We start from the raw sequence: 20628 nt of genomic DNA on the forward strand, positions 1-20628 counted from the left end.
TTTAAATTCATTTTCTCCCTCATCTAGCTTGTGGTCGACTAATCAACACACAAATATTCCCTTTATGAATATGAACTGAAGTTGGAGCAGGAGATTACAGTTGAGTTATGCATTGAAGCCAGAGTTTGGTGTTCCAAACATAAGGTCACTATTCTCAGCAGCCTATAGCTTTTTTTTTTTTTTTTGAAACATTTCAGATCGAGAGAGTTTAAAGTTTGAACCCAGTTTTATCTTAACCCAGTTTTATAGTAATAAAAAAATACTATCTTTTCCAAAGCAGTTGGACTTCCATTAGTAAGTGAAGTGGTCAAGAAAATTTCTTCAGTCTTTCTATATCTAATTTTTTTTTTTTACTTTTTTGAAAATGTTTTTTTCACCCTTTATGCATGTTTCTTATGAGCTAAAACAAGGAAACAGACAAAAAAATGAGGAAGAAAAAGAAAATATAAGGCATAAAAAAAACATACATAAAAAGAGGAAAACCTAAAAAGTTAGTTTTATAAAGAAGTTGCAAACTTTTCTGAACATTAAAGCTGCTCCAGGCTGTTTCAGGGTCACAGACTCATAACCTTTTGGCAGACCTGTTTGATGAGAGCGTCGTGCCGCTGCAGAGTCGCCTGGCTCTCTGCTTCACGATCTCCCAGACTCAGTTTGAGTCTCTGCAACTCCCCCTCCAGACTGCGCCTCCCCAACTCCACCCTTGTTGCCCGAGCTTCAGCAGCCTCTAGCGCCTCCCGGAGGCGCTTCCTCTCGGCCTCCAGGCGCATCTCAGCAGCTCGCTGCTTGTTCAGCTGATCCTGCAGAAGAGTGGGGGGTGCAAAGTGTTCATGTTGGCTGTTTGCTCTAACGTAGCTGAATGTTTGGTTTGTTTATGTGATCAGTTGCTGCATTGTGTCTGCTCATCCTGTGGTGCAGGAGGTGATTCATTGTGGAAACAGTTGAGATTATGAAGCAACATATGGAGAGCTGATACACGACACCACGAGGGGAGGACATCTGTTGTTATTTCAATCCCCGACAGCTAACTTTTATAAATACGGCTCCAATGTTGAGTGCTGCCATATGGCGACTGTGGCGCACTCGGTCACTGGCTGTGAGACTGATTGCATCCAGTCCAAGCATGAGGTGTGAGTACCTGGATGTGTTTTTTATCCATCTCTGAGGCCTGCAGCGATCGTTCTAATTCTTTCACGCGGTCGGAGAGAGCTCTCCTCTCTCTGTCTCCTCTCCTCACCGCCTCCTCCTGTTGCTGCAGAAGAATCTGATTGGTAGTCAGGCGCTCCTCCAGGCCACGCTTCACTGAACACAAAAAGTGATATAAAGAACATAATATCAAAATATTTTTCCTTTTTGGAATGACTGCATATTCAAGAAAAAAGGATAGCGGCCCAGGTTAAGAAGGTAATCTTAATTGTTAGGTTAAATTGCTTCCACATACAAAAAAAGCTGTTTTTTGTTATAACAACATTTAAATCCATTAAAAGATGAAAAATACACTTGAAAACTGTTTACAAGTAAATCATGTTTCATTAGAGGTCCCTTTAATTAGATTCCCCTAAATCCAATCCAGCACAACAGGCTGGCTTCATAAAGAGAGTAGACCTGTTTATCACTAAAAGAAATATTTTAGTGTCAACTTCAGTGTATTTCAATGAGAGGTTGTTCTTGTTTGCAGACCAGAAAATGTCTGTGGAAAAAGAACAGTGTCATCAGCAGAATCAAAGTATTGTCAGGAATAATCTTTATCATTCATGAAAAGTTTGTTAAACCTTAAAATAAATAGGTTATTCAAAATAATATCTTTGTATAATTCTCCATTAATTACTGATGATTTCTGTAGCCCTAGTAAAATAATATTAAAGAATTTTACATTTCAATCTTAATGTTTTATTTCATCTCCCTCGAGAGCCAGATTACTTTTGTTTCATCTTTGCATCTTTCGCCAAGATAACAATAATCATCTTCACCGCTAAGTCACAGATTATTGGAAGATACAGGGATACCTATATAAATTCAAAAGCCTATTTAGATAATATTATGTTTAATTTTCTCTAGGGCCAGGTTTGAAAAAGTGGAAAAGTACTTTTTCAAAGGGATTGGACACAAAATAATGACACATCCTAGCAGATAGACAGTCACTTGGACTGACAGTTTACAGATATCACAGAGAGAAGAACCAACAGAAGCTTCTTTTCTTTGCTCATCTTCATTATTTTGTAAAAATTCTCTACTATTACTTGGCTTACCTTAGATTAAAGAATGCTCAAGTTTAACTCCTGGTTAAGACTCTTTTACTATAAGAAGTGTTAAATAAAGTGATCGCTCCAGACAAAAAGAACCGAGAGTAAGCCAAAAAATGTTATCACCTTCAGGGAAAAATCGCCTGAGTTACACAATACTGGTAATTAAAACTAATTGGTGATGAAGAATACACTAAATGCATCATCAGCTAAAACAATGGATATGTTTTAGTCTAATGCATTCAGGTTGGTGTCAAATTAGGCCACTGCTAAAAACAAACTGTCGTTCTAAATCTTTTATCCTATTTGAATGTTGGTCTTAAACATCCTTGCAGAAGGAGCTTCTCTATTGCATTTACTGCCTTTATATATAAGATTTGTTTCAAATGTGCATTTTGCACACCATGATGCTGCAAGGATATGTGTGTCTTCTTACAATGCATATGAACTGGGATCCTGTAAATGATTAACCCTTTTAAGAGGTTAAATTTTGCATCAATGCTATCTCTTAGAAAACAAAGGCACAGATAAAGTTTAAGGGTGACAAAAGGGATTTCCCATCCCAAAGCATTGATTCACGTATTTAACACATTTCAGGATTTTAATTTCAACTTTCTTTAAACCATGCAGCATTTCCTGCTTCTGTTTACTCATTTATTTTCATATATCAGTCTAACAAATTCCTGATATATGCGGCTGATATTTTGAAGCCAAAATTTCTTATTCTTCCTTTGTTAACATAATTAAAGCTCAATGATATCAAATGGTAAACAAGTCTTAATAAAAAAAAAAAAATCAAACAAAATATGAACAATGGATAGCAACTTCAAGGAGCAACAATACATGCGCTTCATGTGATCTCCAGGCGTGCTGAATGCACTGAGGAATTCCCGTTTGCATGCATGTATCAACTGATACCAAAATAATAATAAAAAAAAGATATTATCCAGAATCAGTTTTCCTAATAAACAAACCTTCTTGCATATCCTGCAAAGCGTTCTGCAGATGAGAGAGGCGAGTCTGAGCAGAGCCTCGTTCCTCCTTTAGCTCCTCCAGCTCCCGCTGCAGGACCCCCAGCTGGCAACGGGCATCATCCTGCAAAATAAGCAGTTATCTTCAAAAATTTCACCACCTTTAGCTCCTCCAGCTCCCGCTGCAGGACCCCCAGCTGGCAACGGGCATCATCCTGCAAAATAAGCAGTTATCTTCAAAAATTTCACCAAAATCATCAAGTTACTCTAAGAGAGTTGAGTTCTTGATGTTGTCACGCTGCACAGGACTGTTACCCTCTCTCTTTGTGCATCTCGCAGCTCCTGGAGGAAGTCTCTGAGGCCGCTTCTCAGGGAGTCAGGGTCGAGCTCTGATTGAGGCAGCGGCGTGTCGCCTCTCTCAGGAGAAACAGCCCCTGAACCTAGAGTGTTGTCCGGCGTGCTTCCTCGAAATTCTGCTTGAATAAGATTCACAGGTCAATTTAATTTAACATTTTATAGCTAGATGTTTATTTTTAGCAACCTCAATCCAACCAAAGGAAAACTCTTTTCATGCAAAGCTTCATGCACTGCATTTTAAACGTCTTGGTTAAGATAAAGGAAAACCAAAACTGCTTGGTGTTCCCCTTAAAATCACCAGACAAGAAAAATTTCCAGTAAAATAATAAAATCATTAACTATGTTATTGGTTTTATGTGTGCTTGGTGTTGTGTTTTAAAAGGTAATCAGTTTATAGCAAGAGAATCTTAAGTGGAGGCAGACATGGAGCTTTGCTCAAAATTTCCTCATCTAATGAAACTTATTGGTAAGACATAATTTTGCATGGCGGAGCTGAACAATTCTTGGCAGCTAAACAAAAAGATTTATTACAAAAACAACATCCAACTTTAGTCAAGTGAACAATAAATATGCATTCTGTTGACCTTTAGGAGGGGACAGTGAGGAGCGCAGCGGCGAGATGCTGTGGTGGCGCGACATGCTGCCTGGTGATGTGGAGCTGCCTCCTGGGCTCCTCCCCCTGCGGCTTGCCCCAATGCCCAGGGTCCGCGTCAGCGCCGACTGGAGGCTGCTTAGTCGAAACTCAAGATCTCTTCTCGAAGCCTCGGCTCTGGTGAGCTCCGCCTCCGTGGCGGCCAGCCGGCCCTGTGCCTCGCTCAGCTTCAGGCTGGACTGAGCGGCGGCGTCTTGGGCGGCCTGAGCACGCAGCGACAGGTTCTTGGCTTCATCCTGGAGTTTCTTCTCGCAGCCGTGGGCCTCCTGCAGCTGGGCAGTCAGTTCTCTCTCACAGCTGCGCCATCCTGACTCAGACTCTGTCAGTCGTCTCTGAGTCAGGGACAGCTGACACAGAATCAAGTATTAACTCATCATCATGAGGACAGAAAACTGAAAAACCAGTGAAACTGCATCCTCACTTCCTTCTTGATGGCATCTCTGGTAGTTTCAGCTTCAGTCAGCTTCTGTTTGAGGCAGAAGACCTCCTTTCCTCTCTCCTCGTCCCTTTGCTCCTCCAGAGCCAGACGGGTCTGCAGCTCCACCACCTCCCTCTCTTTCTGCTCCTTCTCTGCATCTAAGATTTTCAGCTGGTGCAAAAAACAAAACAAAACAAAACAAAAAAAAACCAAAAAAAAAAAACCCAAAAGCTGTTATTTAAGAGTATATCTTAAAAAATGTACTTTTCAAAACAACCTATTTGATAATCTGACTTATTTTCACCTGTCGGCGGAGCTCCTGCAGCTCCCGCCGTGCCTCAAGCCGTGACCTTTCGACCTCTCTCAGGCAGCTGCGCAGCTCCATCACTTCCTTCTGAGCGGATGACAGGTTCTCCTCCAGAACAGCCAGCCTCTGCTCCTTCTCCTCACACTGTCGTTTCACACTATCACACACACACACACACACACATCTTATGTACTGTTATCCTTGAAGGGAATTTGCAACCACTTCCATTCCTGCCTACAGTCTAACACAGACTCTCACCCTAACCCATTAACAACACACATCCATTTCTAGCCTAAACTCAGTCTACACCTTGGCCATAAACATAATCCTGCAGCCAAGAAGAGAACCAGCTGACTGGTCCCCAGAAGAACCTCTAACCCATCAGTTCCACTGGATGTCCAGCTGTGCTGCAGCTTTTCTCCCACACAGTTGGACTCAGAGCAGGTCAGTATTGTATCATTGTGCTATAGCAGCATACTCTCTGCTCTAAACAGAACAATAAACCAGTGAAGCGTTTATTTTCCCAGTGCTACCAGCATCTGGAGAGCCTGATTTTATTGAATCCCCATAGCTTTTTTTTTATTTGGACCTATCATGGGTTAGTAAGTTTGACTGTTTAGTTGTTTTTTGTTATTTAATGCTTATATTTATTATTGGTCTCAATTACCTTTATGAACTGAATTTTGTATTAAATTACATTTCAAACCATGTGACCCAAAGTCTTCATGTTGTCTTTTACTTTCCCATTTATCAAGTGACTTCCTTCCTGAACGATCTGCTCTGCTTTAGACTGATTGTTGAGTTGGAGCAGCTTAAACAGAACAGCCGCCTACTGAGGAATGCAGCCAGCAACGGACAGGTCTCTGAAGCATCCCAGATGCTTGGAACTACTTACTGACTAGAATTGCTGCGATCAGCTGCAACAGGCAGCGGAGCCAAAGCACACGTCCAGTGAACCCGAGGAGTAGGTCAAAAAGTAGCATATTCCTGTGAAACTGGCCTGGGAACTCTGTCCCCACACAGTTACAAATACTTGGCCAAACAAACATTTTCTCCTCTGAACATACTCTCTCACCTGATCCTCTCGGTCTCTGCGCTGCGCAGCGTTCCTCTCAGCTGAGTGTTTGACTGGCTCAGAGCATCCCTCTCCTTGGTGACGTCGCTGAGGCTGTGCCGCAGCTCTATCGCCTCCCTCCTGTAGTTTTCTGCTGTCTCTTGATTTTGGCTCAAGCGACATTCGGCCTCCAGCAGATCTTTTCTCACCTTGTCTCGGCTCTCCTCTGCGGTTGAGAGAGAAGCTCTGCACTGCTCCAACTAGATATGTGGAGAAGCGACAAACTGGACCCTCAGTGATCCCTCATACCAACCAGTCAGACAACAGGAGAAAATAAATGGGGAATCTGTTAGCCCTAATCAAAGCTTTCAGGATTATAAAAAAAGTAAACGTCTGCTTCGAAATATGCCGGTGTCTCTCTCATGGTTTGTTGGCAACGATGACATTAAGCTGTATTTAAAAACATTGGGTCCTTCCTTGTAGAAGGCTTGAATCTAAATATTCCTGATTGTCTTGAGCTGAGAAACAGTTGCTGGTGAAGTAGGAAGAATGTAGAACTGGATCCTGGAGGTCTTGAACCCTTTACACGTGTCTATCCTTCCACACCTGGATCAAATTGTTGAATCACCTCTTCATGCAGTCCAGTTCCTCAGAGTCCTGCTAATCATCGGCTTGTTTGACTCAGGTGTGATGAAGCAGAGACACATTTAAAAGGTGCAATTCAGGGAATCCTGATGTGAATTATTCAGGGCTTTATAGACGTTTTCACTTCATGTAGAAATAAAGTCTTGAAAGTCAGTAATTGCTGAGGCAAATTCACGACCCAAGCTGAAAAGTGAATTTCTGATTTTTACATGACCAAGAGAGGGACAATGTGACAACTCTTCTTCTTCTGCACTTTATAATTTACCTCTTTGTAGGCCACATCTGCCCGAGAGCGAAGATCAGTACAGAGCTCCTGCAAGCTGTGGACTTCCCTTTGCTGAGCTGATGTCGTCTCGTCCAGCTGAGAGCGGAGCTCAAGAATCTCAGAGGTCAGGGCTCCAACTCTAATCTAAAAAGAAAAGAAAAAAAAACAGAGCCAGTTTAGTTTTTTTTATCTGTATATTTTGGGATTCGAACACTGCAGCTGAAGATAAATTCAGGCAGAAAGGTAAACCTGCTCCTGCTCTTTGTGATGAGCTGCCTCTCTGGCCATCCGCTCCGCCTCCAGAGCTGCAGTCGACAGCTCAGCCTGCAGACTGGACACCCGGTCAGACAACACAGCCTTCTCTGCCTCCTTCAGGGAAAGAGCCTATAGATAAAAGAGTTTAACAGTTCAATTGTCATGATCAATACAATTCAGTTTATTTATATAGCGCCAATTCACAACACATCACCTCAAGGCACTTTACAGTTCACCAGATCATACGGTTAAATTAATTCAAAGTTTTCTATCTAAGGAAAACCAGTTGATTGCATCGACTCATTGACTTGAATGCAATCCCTCACACTAAGCATGCTTGTAGCGACAGTGGAGAGGAAAAACTACTCCCTTTTAACAGGAAGAAACCTCCAGCAGAACCAGGATTTAACAGGAAGCCAATGAAGAGAAGCCAGGATAGGAGAGATATGATCTCTCTTTTTCATTTTCATCAGAACTCAGGCTGCAGCATTTCTGATCAGCTGAAGACTTTTAACTAGAGTTTGTCGACTTCCTGATAGTAAAGAATTACAATAGTCCAGTCTTGAAGTAACAAATGCATGGACTAGTTTCTCAGCATCACCCCTGGACAGGATATAGCTATTTTTTTGCAATATTCTGCAGATGGAAAAAAAGAAATTCTAGAAACCTCTTTGATATAGGATTTAAATGCCAGGTCCCAAAAATAACAACAATATTTTTACTTTATTATCTGAGATAAATTTAATCTCATCATCTTCATGATTTTTTCCTGTGGAAATATTTTCTAATTTATTAGATTTTGGTCGAGGGCAAGACACTGTCTGGATGGAGTAATGAGTGGGTAACAGTGGAGAAGCTGCAGAGAGGTGTGTTAAACTACAACTGTGCTTCCTGGTCTGCACCCTGGGTTGTCAGGCAAACATGAATAAGTGTTTGTTTTGGTGTCAGAATCAGACCTGCTGTTTCTCAGTCTCTGCCTGCAGCAAACTCTGATCTCGATCATGCTGCAGAGTCCTCAGCTCCTCCTGCAGATCCTCTTTGTCTCTCTTCGCTCTGTGCTGCTGATCCTCCATCTCCTGCCTGAGCCTCCTCAGAGCAGCTTCATGCTCCATCTGCAGACTGTGACGCACAACCTCCTGCAACACAAAGCCATGGATGGGCGAGACACTGACAGGCTTCTTTTACAGATCCAGTATCACATATAGGAATGATCTGAGCCCTCACCTTCTCTGAAACCAACCTCTCCACCTCCTCCTGGTGTTCAGAGGTGGCCTTACGTAGAGCCTGCTGAGCCTCCAGCTGTGCAGCATTTAGGGTCTGAGTTAGAATCTGTTTTTCTCTCTCGGCTTGGGCCAGGGCATTGTCTCCATCTGAACGTGCTCGCTTCAGCTCAGCTAGAAATCCCATCCAGGGAAACATTAAAAAAAAAGAATTTCATTCTACTTCAATCTAAATTCTTACACCAGTGTTTCAGGCAGATGGTACAGCTTCTGTGTTACTCAGTTTCAATCTTTAAAGGTATAGTGGAAGATTTTCACAAATTTTTGAAAAGCCCCGCCCTCTCTACTTAGAAAAAAATATGTACATGAGCAACCTGTACCTGCTCCCAAGAGGGAATGCTTATTTAACACGTGCGAGAACATGTAAACATATCATCAGAATGATTGACAATTAGGAGGACCACTTATTTTGATGATTCACTCGGAAAATGAACATCCTCCACTATACCTTCATCTTTAGGGCTCACCTGCAGCAGTCTCGCAGCGGACCCTCAGGGATTGATTCTCAGCCTCCAGCTGATCTCTGCGGGATTCAACCTGAGCCAGCTGCTGCTGTGCCTCAAACAGACTCGTTTCTAGGGATTCCCGCTCAGACCTGAAGGTTCGCAGGACAAAAAAGTAAAAAAAATAAGCTGGGAGGGCAAAAGCTCTTGTATTGTTGTATCTATTTTACAGCAGCTATTATTGTTGTTAGAACCTACAGCATCAGGGTGTATTTAGTTTTTACATGATCACAGAGTAGTGCTGACCTGAAAGCTGCCAGTTCCTCTGACAGCACAGTGTTTTCTCGTTCAGAAGCTGTCAGCTGGACCACCAGAGCTGCTTTGTCCCGGGCCAGCTCCGCTTGACCTCGGCCGGCTTCTTCCAACGCCACCTCGTTCTTCTGGCCCTCCCCCTGAGCCAGGCTCAGCTCAGAGCCCAGGGAGGCCACCTCGGCACAAAGCTGCCAACGAACAGCAAGACCACAGCTGGCAATCAGGTCTACATGTTTGTCAGGGTCCTAGTCATAGTTTAAATCGGCAGACTCTAGAGTTCTTAATCTGTTACATTAATCTAAGGCCATGAAATACTTAAAGAAAGAAATAAAACAAGAGTTTTCCAGACTGTTTGGCAATCCTCTGTTTCTTTACTTTTTTATCAATCTGTTCTGTACCTGGGCCACCTTCTCCTGCATTTTGAGCCTCTCCGCTCTGAGACTGCGCAGCTCAGTCTCCATCCCAGCCCGGCTCTGCTCCGTGTCCTGCAGCGCCTGCTGCAGAGAGACGCGGCCTGACTGCAGCTCCAGTCGGTCCTGCTCCAGACGGACCAGCTCGTCCCTAATGGTCAACTTCTCCTGCTCCGCCTCACGCTTCTGAGTCAGCAGGAGGGACTTCTCCTCCTCAAGCTGAGAGCCAAACAAGAATAAGATGCTTAGGGAAAAAACAAGATTATACACCATGTTTTGTTAGTCAAAGAACATTATTCATTTCATCATAAGAAACACATTTGGTCACATTATAACCCAAAAACTTTGCTGCATTTTTATTGTTGAGTTTCCAACCCTAAGATGACAAAGTTTTGAATGCATTTAGGAAAGCAACTTCAGGGTTTTTACTTTTGGGGACAGTTTAAATCCATCCAACTCCAGGAAAAGTTTTTGGAAGACTTAAAAACTGTGGCGCAAAGTGGGAGGGTATGCGATGTTCAGGGCATATATCAGTCCCATGAGCAGCTAGCAGGCTTTTGCAGCACTGTTGCACCCTCGTCGGGACTACCTCTTGCTCTGTGTGTGATCCTGTAACGTCTGGACTCGGAGCAGAATCATTTAAATAGTATAAGGAAATATAAGTAAAACTTACTGTTTCCCCAAAATTCATGTATTAAATAAAAAAAATAAAAAATTTCCATTTTACTGGAGCTTAAAAATATAGAGTAGAGATTATGACGAATAATAATAGGGCGACAGGGGCATTGGAGATTGCCCTGAAATCGAAGGATTGATGGTTCAAGCCCCGACTCCGACTTTCAGTGTCGTTGTGTCCTTGGGCAAGACACTTCACCCGCTTCTGTCAGTGAGCCCCAGGGCAGCTGTGGCTACAATGTAGCTTGCCACCATCAGTGTGTGCGTGATGGGTGAATGAATGTAGTGTAAAGCGCTTTGGTCAACTCTCCTGACTTGAATAAAGGCGCTATATAAGTACATGCCATTTACCGTTTACTGCACCAAAAAGTCACTTTTTTCAGTGTGCACATCACACTTCTCAGATATTTATTTTGAAAAAGTTATGTAGAACTTTGTATTTCTCTGTCACAAAAAAAAGAAAAAAAAACAGAAATAAAATGTTCTTAGTGTTTGTCAATATGACAACCAAATATGAAAGATTTTAAAGGGTGTAAATTAACATAGTGTTTTTTTCTGGAGATGATCTTAAGCTTGGTGCCTCCTCTAAAAGGGTCAGCAGTCTTCTCACCTTTAGGATGTAGTTGTTGAGGTCCACTTTGTCCTGGGCCAGGACCTCATTCATACTGCCCATCTTTACCACAGAGTCCCTGAGAGCTGCATCCTCAGACTGCAGCTTGCTGAGCTGTAGGGACAGCTCTGTGATGCTGCTCTTGGCCTATGGAGTAAGGGAAGGGTTCAACGGCAAACACAGAGCAAAAAAAGGTGAAAATAGAAAACACAAAAATATACAGAAGTCCAGTAAAACCAGCCTGTCCCCTTCCTCACCCGAGCCAGTGCTTCAGACAGCTGCTCCTTCTCTCGCTCCAGAAGCTGCCTCTCAACCTCCCCCTGCTGGTGGGTCTCCTTCACCACAGATAACTCTCCACGCTGAGCTGAAGCTCGACTCTCACTGTGATCCCACTGCTTCTGTCTGTTCGAAGGCGACAGAATTCCAGACACTGGAGGTCATTTAGTGTTACTGATTTCTAAATTATATGGTTTTATGCTCCTCAGCCACAAGAGTTGGTTTGATTGTGACCAAGCTTGTGTAGATAGCACTTCGTTTTGTTTCTTACACTAAAGAGGCCACAGAAGACCACATACAGGTTCATTCAATCACTGCTTACATTCTCAGAGTCTCGGCTTTGGCTCGGTCTCTCTCCTGAAGGGCGATCTCCTTCTCTTCTCTCTCATGCTCTCGTTCTCTTTGAGCAGCCAACACAGCCAGCTGAAGCTTCTCCCTCTCCATCTGGACAATCTGGCTGCTGCTCTCCGCCGCCTGGACACTATTCTCCAGCTTCACCTTCTCCCTGCAGGTTGGATTCAATTAAGACCCTGACAGGAAGCAACAGTGAAGCGGATTAGAGTGAACACTGACCTGGCCAGCATGTCCCTCTCTTGCTTCAGGCGCTCTTTCTCTTTCTGGGCGGACTCCCTCTCTCTCTGAGCTGCATCCTTTTCTCGCTGCAGCACCTGGTTTCGCTGCTCCATGTCTCGTCGGGCCGAATCACATTCTGAGAGCTGCTTTCGAAGCTGTTGTAGTGAAGACTGGGCAGAGAGCAGACGGCCTCTGGCATCCTGGAGGCATGATGGAGCACAACCATCAGCTTGTTTGTGTAAATAAAAAACAAAAGCTGCTAACTTATGTTCAATCTGTTTAGTTATGATTCATCCATCCGTGAACATGTATAGTCAGTCCTACTCGAGGTTTCAAGTTACTCCATTGTTAGTATCAATTTAAAAAAAAAACATTGAACTTTAATGGCAGTAAATTATTTAGCACTAACCTTCTGGATGGTATGACACCAAACACAGAGATCGCTGAGGTGAAACATTGATAGACGTTTTTTGGTAATCAGAGGCCTTATATATAAAGCATATCTGCTCAGAAAAACATGCTAAACTCACTATGTATAAAAATAAATTTTTACGTGAAAGTGTGCAGCAATCCATGCAAACTCTTGACATGCCACTCAATCTACTCAAATCCAATACCCAATAAAACTACATGTGACTATTAATTTAATTCAAAATGAAGAAAGGATCAACCCTGATGTGTTTTCATCATGTTTCATAATGAAACTGGATCTCATTTATCCCCAAACACTGTAATACACCTAAAATATGATGGATATGATGATAGTCGGACATAATCTGTAAATATTATTTGTTTGGATCATGTAGATGCACATCCGTAAAATCCTTTTTTTTCTTAAAGCTACACATTTATTGTAATAGATAAAAAAACTGGATAAAATCATGAGTTGAGTCATTTCCAAATGTAATCAGCTCTATAACTGCACTCATATCTACAAAGTGAGATCTGTTCATTTTATTTGCTATTATTAATAGAAAGCATTTTCATTTCATGCAGAAATGTATGATGCACTAATGTGTTTCAGAAGCAGCAGACTCAGGATCCCTTTAAAGAGGCTGTAATCATAATTGTTACCCTTCTAAATAATAGTGGAGTTTGCATTTTAAACCTTGACACCTACTTCCCTTGTTTGTGTGGTGACGGTATTCCTAATAGACACTTGGGAGTCATATTTATGTATTAATAATGATTTTTTAATCATTACAATGATCCGCATTAATCAGGTAACTGAGCTCAGCTGCAGCAGACAGAGCCTTTTGAACTTCATACAAACATTGTAGAATAAAACGAGCTGACAGACTTTTTATATTTAACTGTTTGCTTCAGTGAGTTGCTGATGTTGTTCAATAAGTTGTTGGTTGTAACATATTTCCCTGAGAAGTGTTTAAAAAGTCGCTGAGTGTCCTGACAGCGTCATTGCCTCCCACAAATCAGTATGTAAAGTAGAATAAATAGCTGAAAGGCTCCCACCGTGTCAATATAACCATGGCAACAATGTTTATTACCTTTCAGTAATAAAGCCCCACACTCTTTTATGCATGAGGTCCCATGACCGAAGTTTTAATGGTCGTTCTGCTGAAGCACTTCTGCACAGAAACCAGTTTTTATTTTTCCTCTCCGATCCCAAACATGCATCTCTTCTTCACACAGGCTCTCATCTCCACCTTAACTTTGATTTCCTACTAGTTGAATTATGATACACTGGTTTCTGAAGGTTTAAGCACAACAGATGCGTTTACAGCACAAGATGTAAGCAGTGCAGCTTACGCACGTTTTTATGAAAACAGAAATTTACACCAGATGCTGCAACGTCTACAGAAATGGGTTTCAGGACAGAGAACAACTTTGACCGCGTAGGTAATTAAATCAGTGATATTTGGGTAAGTTATGGAGATACAAGCAGTATATTTAATGCTTTGATCACCTAAAAGTTAGTGTCCTCACCATCCATTTCAAAATTCCACACCTTAAGTTTGTCACAACTATAAAGAATTTCTGATTGAACATACAGAATGAACAACTTTAGATTTTGTGTATTATTTTGTAGAAAGAGGACGAAGCATAAGGAATATCTTCCTTTGCTTGGTGAGGAACTTTGACACTGGATGTTTTTTCCTGTTTCTTTCTTGCTAAATAGGAGCGTAAACTCAATTAAACTTAGAACATCACCCTAAACTACATTTTTTTCTTAGCCTATATCTTTAATATCAATAAATCTCTTTTTATCTAATTTTCTTTGCCCAATTCTGGAGTTTTAGGAGAGTTTTATGGGGATACGTCACCTGCAGCTGCAGCGTCTTGTTGGTGACCGCTGAGCGGAGAGCAGACATGGCTGCGTCAGACAGAGAAGACAACGAGGATGCTTGAGAAGAAGCCACCAGCTTAGAAGGAGAGGAGGAAAGTCGAGGGGAGGCGTCGCGGATCAGCGCCAGGAACGGAGCTGCAGAGCTGTCCTGATCTGCCTCCGATGATGACTCCCCGTCTGAAAGAACCGTCTGTAGAAGCAGATAGCCATGAGGCGCAGCACGATGAGAAAACTTTCATTCACAGGTGTGATAGCCTGTTTTCTACCTGAGCGATGTCCCGCAGCGTGTCCAGCAGCATCTCGGAGTGAGCTCTGACCTGCTGCGCATCAGTGTCCTCACTGCAACTCTCCTCCTGCAGAGAAAGGATAAAGGCATTCTGAAAATCCATTAGGATACTGCAGTAGCCTCTATGGCCGCTCTCCTACCTGGAGCCTCCTTGTCAAAACAGAGATTTCACCATCTCTCTCCAGAATTTGGCCTTTCAGTCTCTCACATTCTCGCACTACATCAGACAACCTGAGAGTTCAAAGAGAAAGAGGTGCTTGAAGTCGCTTGGACAAAACGTGCGCATTCCCATATTGGGACAGAGAATGTTTTTACTGGTTTTCTGCTGTGCATGTAAACACACTACCTGATCCTCACTCACCTGAGATTCAACTCACTCCTTTCTGCATCGGCTCTGCTCTGAAGGTTCATCATCTCCACCACTCGATTCCTCAGCTGCTGCTCCAGCTCAGTCCTCAAAGCCTTCTCTCCCGCCACCCGACTGTCCACTGAGGCGGACAGGCCGGAGCAGGACACCCGAGCTGAGTGGGAGATCCGGGTCAGCTCAGAACGCATGTCTGTCAAGTCCCTGAGATTGGAGACACAGGGAGAAGATCACAGCCTGGAGACACAGGGAGAGAGCAGCTTTTGTAGGAAATGTTTAGTCCATATTAGTTTGTGGACCTTTCAGTTGCACTCTTCATCTCACAGAAGTGCCTCCTGAAGCCAACCACTTGTCTCCACAGCTTCAGCAGCCGGCCGTGCTCGCTGCTGAAGTAGCTGTGGAAAGACTTCAACCCAGAAACAAAAGCTATCAGAATTTAAACCCGTTTATTCAAATGCTCTTATAACTTCCCTCGTTCCCACCTCCTCTTCTCTCCTCCAGTCTGACTCCTTCTGTTCCAGCTCCTCCCGGGCTTTGGTCCAGTCAACAGTCAGCCTTCGGATGTCCTGGCTCAGGGCCTCGTTGGCCAAACCTGCCTGCTCCAACTGCTCCCTCAGCATGGCGTTCACCGCAGCCAAGCTGCTGCTCCTAAACACATTTCAAACATCCCTGATATTAATGCATTGTTGCTTTTCTGGCATGTTCATTCAGAGACACATTTCTTTAAAATCCCATCTGTCACATTTCACTATGTCCCCACCAGCTTTCCCAATCATGGCTAATGGTGTGGGAAATTCTTCACAGAACTCAGCCTATGACAAAAAACATGAAACACAACATATAATGTAGAAGATTGTTTAATTGCTGAAATCCTGTTTTCATTTAAGTCGAAGTTAAAAACCATTTCGTTTAGAGCTGCCTTTGATTGTTGAAGGTAAACGGTTAACTGAGGTATCATTGGTTTAAGGTTGTTATCCAACTGTTATTTTTGTTACTACCGTACTTGCTTTTATCATTATTCTGCTTTTATGTTCCTTCTATTGTATCTTTTAATTAATGTAATGCACTTTGAATACTATAAAAAATAAACCTTCCTGTAGATGTACCTACAGATAGATAAGCTGGATTCAAAATTTAAAGCCATAAAAAGGCACGTGATCAAACAGTAAGACAAAATTCCAGCATGAGCCTTCTAAAGAAAAGTATTACTAATATGGTATTACACTTTTATTCACTATTTCTAAATGCTGTCAAGCTGCAACCCCAAACTATGATGCATTTTATCTGTTAAGTAAATTACGTCTCAACACTTGCGATTTAGAAACAAAATAGGTGGATTCTATTTATTTCACCCAGAAAACTAAGACCGTTTCTTCCTATTAATCTTAAACATTTAAGCCTTCATTTCCTACTCATTGTTCTTTGTAAAATCAGTCAGTTTGCACAATCAGCACCTTTCGTTTATAATTAAACAGATTTAGGTCTGGAACAATCAGACGCATAAAAGTGTTGTGATCTAAACCCTTTTATTATCTTACACGTTAGTCAGATGGTTAATACTTCAGGCATGCCTCGTATTTAAAGAGAAATCATCCCTTCATATTGATGCTGCCTTCATAATGTTGTGCTGTTAAAGTTGTTTTCCTTCATGCATTTCTTTTAGCTTGCAGTTGAGAAAGCAAATATTTGGTCGTGTATAACCAAAGCACCTCAATGCATAGTATTCCTGTTCCCATGTTCCTTGAAGCAGCCAATGTTGGCCTTCTACCTGCCCTTCTTTCAGAAACATATGTGAATCTTAGCCCTGCCTCTGCACATTCATATGAATGATTCACTCAGGTGTGACGATGCATCACCTCTGCTGTTCTTCTTCCAGCCGGATTAAAGCTTCCTCCAGGTTGTTGCTCGCCTCATCCCGATGCCGACCGTTTGAGGTTTCTCCCTGAAATAAAGGATTTTATAAGAAAACAACAGTGTGGATGGAAAACAGCTTCAGTGCATAGATGCGAAGGCCACCTACACAGATACTGTGTTTCTCCAGCTCGGAGGATTTCTCCTGAAGCATCTGTTCGAGATCTCCGCATTTCTTTTTGTACTGAAGCACCTAAAGAAGAAGAGGAATGGTCACCAGTCTGCTTCAGAGTGGATACTTCCCAGTTAAACCAGGTCTACCTTCGCTTGCAGCTTCTGCACAAGCTGGGCCTGCCTCTGCTGCCCCTCCTGATAAGCTGTGAGTTTACGCTTGTAGGCCGCCTGTTCTTCGTCCAGACGCCGCCGCAGATCCACGTTCTGCTGAGCAAGGCTGCGGGACTCCGGGGAGTCGTGGTCGCCCTCTCCTGTTTCGAACCGCAGCGCCTGCTCCAGCTAAAAGCGAGAGACAGCTCAATAATACTGAATCCACTTTGCTCTGCACTCTTCTGACAAGAGAAAGGTGTCAGCTTTAAATAGAAAGCAGAAGTTTCTGATCTTTTAAAGGAACTTTAAAGGTGGTTACATGCACTTTATGTGGATCTGGTTTATCTATTTCACACCTCATCTATTCCACACATCATGGTTGCCATTTTGTTGGTTTTGACTGGGGTTTAGTTGTTGTCAGGTTTGTGCAAATAAGAAGTAATGCATCGCATCTAAAGTGGAAGATCAAAATATCATCGTTGGACACAGGAGAAAAAAAAAATACAAAAAAGAACTGACTGAGAAGATATCAATTATGAGAATGACTTTTATGCATTAACAAAGAAAAACAAGAATTTAGATTTTTCTTTCACCAAAGGAGGAAAAACATCAGAAAGGCTGAAATATATCAGTGTGCAACCTTAGCAAGAAGCATATGACCCAACCATGTACACTGCCACCTTGATATGGAAGGAGTTTTGTTACCTATCCTCTAGAAGATGCCGGCACATCGGCATGATCATCCATGGTTAAGCAAGAGTTTACCCAACATGGCCTGAGAGGGTGGTGAAGTAATGCTCAATTATAACCATTCTTCTGGAGAAAGGTTAAGGGTCAGCTGGAACGATCATTACGGTAGCTGGTTATTCCTCCAGTCTAAGAAGGTTGTGTGAGCTGTTAAGTATTGTGGGGTTCCTAAGGAAATACGACTGACTTTAAGCTTTTGATCTTCATGTTAAAAATATTTAGATGGTTGTTAAATGTTTCCAAAGACACATCAGAGATGAGGTTTGGAACAGAAAAGATAATTTTTAAAATGTATGAACTATGCCTGAAAGCTGGGTGTATGCCAGAAAACCAAAATAACCAAAATAACCTGTTCCATTTCTGTCTGGAGTAATGATTGAATATGCAAAAGAAAATGACAAAACCATGACTTAGCCACAAAAGTATTATTCTTTGTCTGTTTATTTTCTTGTGCTTTTGCTGCAACCTGTTATGTGACGTGAAACCACATATTTTCATGTTCACCTCTATCATTAATCGAAAATAAATTCACCTATTTCTATCTTCATTTTCTATTCTTGCAACTAAATTGTGTATAATCTTTCAATGCATCTTTAAGTCCAAAAATTAGAGAGTTTATGCAAACGTCTGACCAGCATTTGTTTAGACATTACATGAAGAGGTTGTTTATGTTCACAGCTTGTTTAAAAAGTGCAGATCAGCCTTTGAGAACAGGTTTATGTGATGATGTCTGCTAATGTTCACCCCAAACGAGTCATGAAGCCACCCACCCATCAGCACACCCCTCCTACAACTGTGAAGCCCCTGTTTACGGTCACCCAGGGCGACAGACGCTATGGCAACATTCCACTTCACTTCATTCCAGCCCCCATCACCTGGGAGACCCACAAATCTGAGACAAAGACAAACCAGGATGATAAAAAAAAAATGGGGGAAGTGGAGAGAGGGGGGTGGGGGTCGGGGGTAGAGGAAGAACATTCTTCTTGATGCCTGCTGAGACCAAAAACACCTGGAGGGTTTCTAAATAATCTGATTTCTAGTTCACTTTTTCAGCCTCGGCCCGACATAGGAGCTGGTTTTTTGCCCTCACCCTCTCGCTGATGGCCCCGTACTTGATGGCGAGCTCGTCCCGATCGGCTCTGCTGTGGGCCAGCAGGTCCTCCAGTCTGGCCAGCTCTCCCTGCAGCACCCTGTTCTCCTCCTGAAGGGACATGACGGAGGACATGGCTCCTGCTGCACACGGAGGGATAAAGGGCAGCCATCAGGGCAGAGGAAATAGAGGATTTGATGGTTAGATTAATGATGGACAGTCCACTCACTATCATTGAGGTTCTTGGTGACTATCTCTCGAACTCTTGCTGGCAGACATGTAGGGGGGGCATCAGGTGAGGGGCCCCGGATGGTCAGCCTCTTCTCCTCAGACAGGACACTCTCCCCCAGCCGCTGATGTACACAACACACAGATATAGATGAAAGAGGAAGACGCAGTGTAGCTAACATAAAGGTGATGATGATGGGATCGCCACAGCTACGCAGCCCCAAACACAAACATGCAGAACGAGCAGCTTTAGTTGTCACAACCTGTCAGCACATAATGAAACCACTGATCCAGGAGCCCTGCTGAGCCTCACCTGTATCACTGACTCCAGCTTGTTGGAGTCAGGGTCAGAGTTTTCCTCAGCGCTCATGGTTGCTATTTTAAATCCAAGAAAATAGGATTAACTCAGGCAAAAATTTATAATTTTCCCAAATTGAACATTGATCCTTCCTTTCTTTCCTTTCCAGCGGATGCAGAAAAAGGAGAAAAGTTTGCCTCTTTAATCTGATTAGACTTCTTTCCAGGCAGACAAGGTTTTTGGCAGGAGAGGAGGTGAGCGCGTCAGTCCTGTCCCTTCCTCAGGGACTCTCAGCCAGAGATTGAGGACAGCAGGATTAGCAGGCTTTACCCCCCCTCCTCCCCCTTCCTCCTCCTCCTTACTCTTACCATGCACTTGATCATTGCATTTTAAATGCCTACACACACTACTACTACTAAGCTACACAACAACTGCAGTAGGAGAGAAGATATCTTAGCAAAGGCTAAAGCAGGTCATCCTTGAAGTTTTATACCCATAAATACATGGAAATATGTTATTTAGGGAAGAACAAAATGGCACAACTAAGTACCAAAATGTATTTGAAAGACAAACCCCTCCATGATAAGCCCTGCTGTCATTAATAGACCAATAGGAATCTCATGTTAATCTTTAACAAGCTACAGACTGATTATACGTTGCCTTGCAGAAGTAGTAACATCAGTAAAACCACACATTTTAAGTTTTTTTATTGGGTTTGATGTGACAGCCTGAAAAAAAAAGTACACTGCAAAGATTATCTAGAAATAAGTAAACATTTCTTTAATTAAGTGTATTTACCCTTAAATGAGTAGATAGATACAATGATTTGCCAATGTAGAGTATTTTACTCTTAAAATAAGATACTCAGATAATATGCATTTGAAATAAGACAATGCAATTGTTTTTTCTTATTTTAAATATAAATAGTCTTATTCCATTGGCAAAGGGTCTCTTACCTCCTCAATTCATAACAAAATGCATGGATTTTAAGAAAAACGAATTATTAATATTTCAATTGTTTGCAGTGTAGATAGTTGAAAAATAGAAGTTATGTTTTTGTTTGCTTGATTTTGTATTTTTTTCACCAGTGAAATTCTGAAAAGTGTGGTGTGTATTTATATTTTGTCCCACTGAGACTACACTAAGACTAGGGCTGGGCGATAATTCAATAACGATATATATCGATCGATAGACGTGTGGCGCAATAGAAAAAAAGAGGGTTGATAAACCACAACACAGAGCACATGAAGATGTGCAGCAAGGAGAGGCGGAGGAAATTGTTTTTGTAGTTCGGCAGTCTGGCAGTATTTCGGTTATGGCAAGTCGGACCAAAAACAAACCACAGTCATCTGGAAAATGTGTCGGGAACCAGTGAAAACCAGTCTGATAACG

General features: G+C 42.4%; 1 protein-coding gene across 4 annotated transcripts in view; it reads right to left on the minus strand.

Annotated features, from left to right (window-relative positions):
• The window catches only part of crocc (ciliary rootlet coiled-coil, rootletin), a 30478-nt gene that overhangs the window by 6027 nt on the left and 3823 nt on the right, over positions 1-20628 (minus strand). For 2 of the 4 annotated variants that reach the window (XM_015376083.1, XM_015376082.1), the window contains exons 2-31: positions 18940-19063; positions 18711-18853; positions 16871-17062; positions 16719-16802; positions 16555-16640; positions 15181-15346; positions 14998-15104; positions 14696-14902; positions 14475-14565; positions 14315-14401; positions 14026-14238; positions 11744-11943; positions 11493-11675; positions 11152-11296; positions 10895-11041; positions 9598-9828; positions 9194-9387; positions 8912-9039; positions 8389-8558; positions 8121-8300; positions 7159-7293; positions 6910-7053; positions 6021-6259; positions 4943-5102; positions 4642-4809; positions 4153-4567; positions 3527-3684; positions 3215-3335; positions 1136-1299; positions 582-797 (exon numbers count right to left, since the gene is read on the minus strand). In XM_015376083.1, coding sequence (XP_015231569.1) covers positions 582-797; positions 1136-1299; positions 3215-3335; positions 3527-3684; positions 4153-4567; positions 4642-4809; positions 4943-5102; positions 6021-6259; positions 6910-7053; positions 7159-7293; positions 8121-8300; positions 8389-8558; positions 8912-9039; positions 9194-9387; positions 9598-9828; positions 10895-11041; positions 11152-11296; positions 11493-11675; positions 11744-11943; positions 14026-14238; positions 14315-14401; positions 14475-14565; positions 14696-14902; positions 14998-15104; positions 15181-15346; positions 16555-16640; positions 16719-16802; positions 16871-17062; positions 18711-18845 — 4866 coding nt within the window. In that variant the 5' untranslated portion in view covers positions 18846-18853; positions 18940-19063. Of the gene's footprint in view, positions 1-581; positions 798-1135; positions 1300-3214; positions 3336-3526; positions 3685-4152; positions 4568-4641; positions 4810-4942; positions 5103-6020; positions 6260-6909; positions 7054-7158; positions 7294-8120; positions 8301-8388; positions 8559-8911; positions 9040-9193; positions 9388-9597; positions 9829-10894; positions 11042-11151; positions 11297-11492; positions 11676-11743; positions 11944-14025; positions 14239-14314; positions 14402-14474; positions 14566-14695; positions 14903-14997; positions 15105-15180; positions 15347-16554; positions 16641-16718; positions 16803-16870; positions 17063-18710; positions 18854-18939; positions 19064-19251; positions 19514-20628 lie in introns of those variants that run through there. The other 2 variants (XM_015376081.1, XM_015376080.1) reach the window with 2 other exon arrangements.

The sequence above is a fragment of the Cyprinodon variegatus genome, unplaced genomic scaffold (assembly GCF_000732505.1).
Source record: "Cyprinodon variegatus isolate N-32 unplaced genomic scaffold, C_variegatus-1.0 Scaffold129, whole genome shotgun sequence".
NCBI classification, from domain to species: domain Eukaryota; kingdom Metazoa; phylum Chordata; class Actinopteri; order Cyprinodontiformes; family Cyprinodontidae; genus Cyprinodon; species Cyprinodon variegatus.